The 2,805-nt window shown below is 38.2% G+C and overlaps 1 protein-coding gene across 1 annotated transcript in view; it reads right to left on the reverse strand.

Annotated features, from left to right (window-relative positions):
- STK32A (serine/threonine kinase 32A) overlaps positions 1-2,805 on the reverse strand; it is a 165,230-nt gene that overhangs the window by 116,079 nt on the left and 46,346 nt on the right. Inside the window, exon 6 of the mRNA XM_006874502.1 lies at positions 2,470-2,643. Coding sequence (XP_006874564.1) covers positions 2,470-2,643 — 174 coding nt within the window. The remainder of the gene's footprint in view (positions 1-2,469; positions 2,644-2,805) is intronic.

Raw genomic sequence — 2,805 nt, forward strand, 5'->3', positions numbered from 1 at the left:
AAAAAACAAAACAAACTCGAATAGAAGAGAATAGAGGAGGCCCTGAATCTTGTCCTGAGACATTCTTTAAAACTAGAATCAAACCTATCACCTCTTAGTGAAATAGCAGAATGACACATAAAATAAAAGATAATACTTGTAAGATTGATTGTTGGTGGTGTCAAGTCAGTTCCTACTAATAGCGACAGTGTATAGGATTTCTGAGGAGTGGCTGGTGGGTTTGAATGGTTGACCTTGTGGTTAGCAGTCCAGTGCTTATCCTACAGTGGCAATTATTAAAAACCATCAGCTTTTAAGAGCTTGAAAGATCAGAAATTTCTTAAAAGCAAAGATGGAAACATTAGGGGACAGAGAAACTAGAAAACTGGAAAAGGGACAAACAGAATACAGTTGAAGAGAATGTTGACACAGTGTGTTGACTATAACTAACGTCACTGAACAGTGTGTGTTGAAAGCTCTGACAGGAACTCCAGAAACTACACATATGAAGAAATTCTCCTCAGAAAGAAATGTGAGGGATCAGAAAGCTGGTATGCAGGTAAAGTTTCTTGTGAATGAGAATTTCAGTTATTGATACAACACCAGGTGAGTAAATTCACTTCTGAGATTCTATGTGATTTTTTTTGTCACTTTACATTTATCTGTTGCCTGAAGAGTACATTTCTAATACAAATAGGCCCATCTGGGGACAGAAAATTAAATAACTGTGTAAGTGTACAAGGAGTACTGGTGATACAGTGGATTAAGCTTTGTGGGGCTAACCACAAGATTGGCAGTTCAAACCCACCAGCTATTCCGAGGGAGAATGATGATGTTGTGTACTCTCATAAAGATGTACAGTCTTGGAAACCCTATGGAGCAGTTCTCCACTTTTCTATAGGGTCATTATCCATGAAATTCAACTTGATAACATGGGTTTGGGGGTTACATAAGTGTACAGTTCAAATAAAAAGGACTGATGCATGAAGAATTTATAAACTGTGATGTTACATCTCCATCCAGAGGCTCTGTAGGAATCCAGATAAATTCTGGACAAGTTTCAACTGATAAAATATTCAATTCTATTTTTTAAAAACTAAATGAGACGTAATTGTGCTTAAAATTTTTGGACCTAATTATGTAAAAATTAGGGGTGGTAGCAGTAGAGTCACTGATGTTTTATGTAATGATGTGTAATAACAATGTGGTAATGTAGTGGTTATGAGTCGGGCTGCTAACCTCAAGGTCAGCAGTTTGAATCTACCAGATGCTCTGCGGGAGAAAGATCAGGCTTTCTGTTCCCGTCAACATTTACAGCCTAGGAAACTCTATACAGAGTCTTCATGAGTTGGAATCAACTCCAGGGCACATAACCACCACAACCAATCAAATGATGTATATAATTCATATATGTAATTCATGTTGGTGAGTAGGTGCAAAATTCTATTACCTAACTAAGAACACCTGGGTGATATTTAATGACTCTGAAACATGTTTTTCTCCTAATTTATACTATACTAACCATAATTTCTCTGATCACTCACCACACACTCTTATAGAAATAAAACGAGATGCTATATTAAAAATAATTAAAATTGCATATTTTACAAAGGTAACATATTATTCTTTGCTGTCTATTGTCTGCATGGTTTTATAACTACTTGTGTTATCTGTGTCTTAACTGACTACAAATGTCCCCAAACATGGAGGAAACACTGTTCTTGCTGATTTCTATTTGAAGTGCACACAGGAGACTCAAATACCCACTTCCATTGAGTCACTTTTTATTCCGAGTGACCCTGTAGGACAGAAGAATTTAATGTTTCCAAGATATAAATCTTTACAGGATCAGATTGCCTCATCTGTCTCCAGTGAAGCAGTAGTTGGGTTTGAACCACTAACCTTTGAGTTAGCAGACTAGTGCTTAATCTATTATGTCACCAGAGGGTTCACTTAAAATATAGTAGATAACAGGCAGATGTTTGAAGTACTCAATTATTCTCTCCAAAAAAAGTTATCATTCTGCCCTTTCTGTTTCTTTCCCTCTTTATTGCTTCTCAATTTCTATTTAAATTAATTGATTATTGTTGTTGTTAAGGGCCAGGGAGTTGGTTTTCACTTACAGAAGCCCTGAATGTGGTTTCCAAGGGGCAGCTGCTTGGTTTGAATGGCTGACCTAGTGGTTAGCAGTTCAGTGTTTAGCCTACAGGGCAACAGTTTCTGCCTATCAACCTTTTCTCCTCTTTGTCTAGGTTTACTTATAAGATAGCACCAATATGCATTGATCCAAGTTTGTCCTGCATCATCCGTGACCTTGTACAAATTAAGCTTTATATACCCAAATATAATTTTTATTTTTTAATAAGAAAAACAGGAACAATAGTCCTATCTCAAGGGTTGTTCTGAGAATGAAACAAAGATTGCACGCCAAATTCAGCAACAACCTGTATGCATTCAATTCATTGTTGTCTTGGCTGATTCACCACTGACCTGTGAATGATGCGCTGGCTCTGCAGGTAGTCGAGAGCCATGGTAAGCTCACAGATGAAGAGCTTCACAGTGTCTTCCTGGAAGCGAACGTTCTGCTGCAGGTGATAACGCAGGTCCCCACCCAGCAAGAGGTCCACCACCATGAACATATCTTCCTCATCCTGGAAAGAGTACCTGGAATACCATTAATAAAGGAAGTTTACCAACCACATCTACAGATTACATAGGCCCCAAAATCGGAGTTATGAACTCAGACTTTGGGAGGAGTTGGGCTATTGTTGTTGTCAGGTGCCATTGAGTCAGAACCGACTCATAGCGACCCCATGCACAGCAGAA

This window comes from Chrysochloris asiatica, unplaced genomic scaffold, assembly GCF_000296735.1.
Source record: "Chrysochloris asiatica unplaced genomic scaffold, ChrAsi1.0 scaffold00280, whole genome shotgun sequence".
Lineage (NCBI taxonomy): Eukaryota > Metazoa > Chordata > Mammalia > Afrosoricida > Chrysochloridae > Chrysochloris > Chrysochloris asiatica.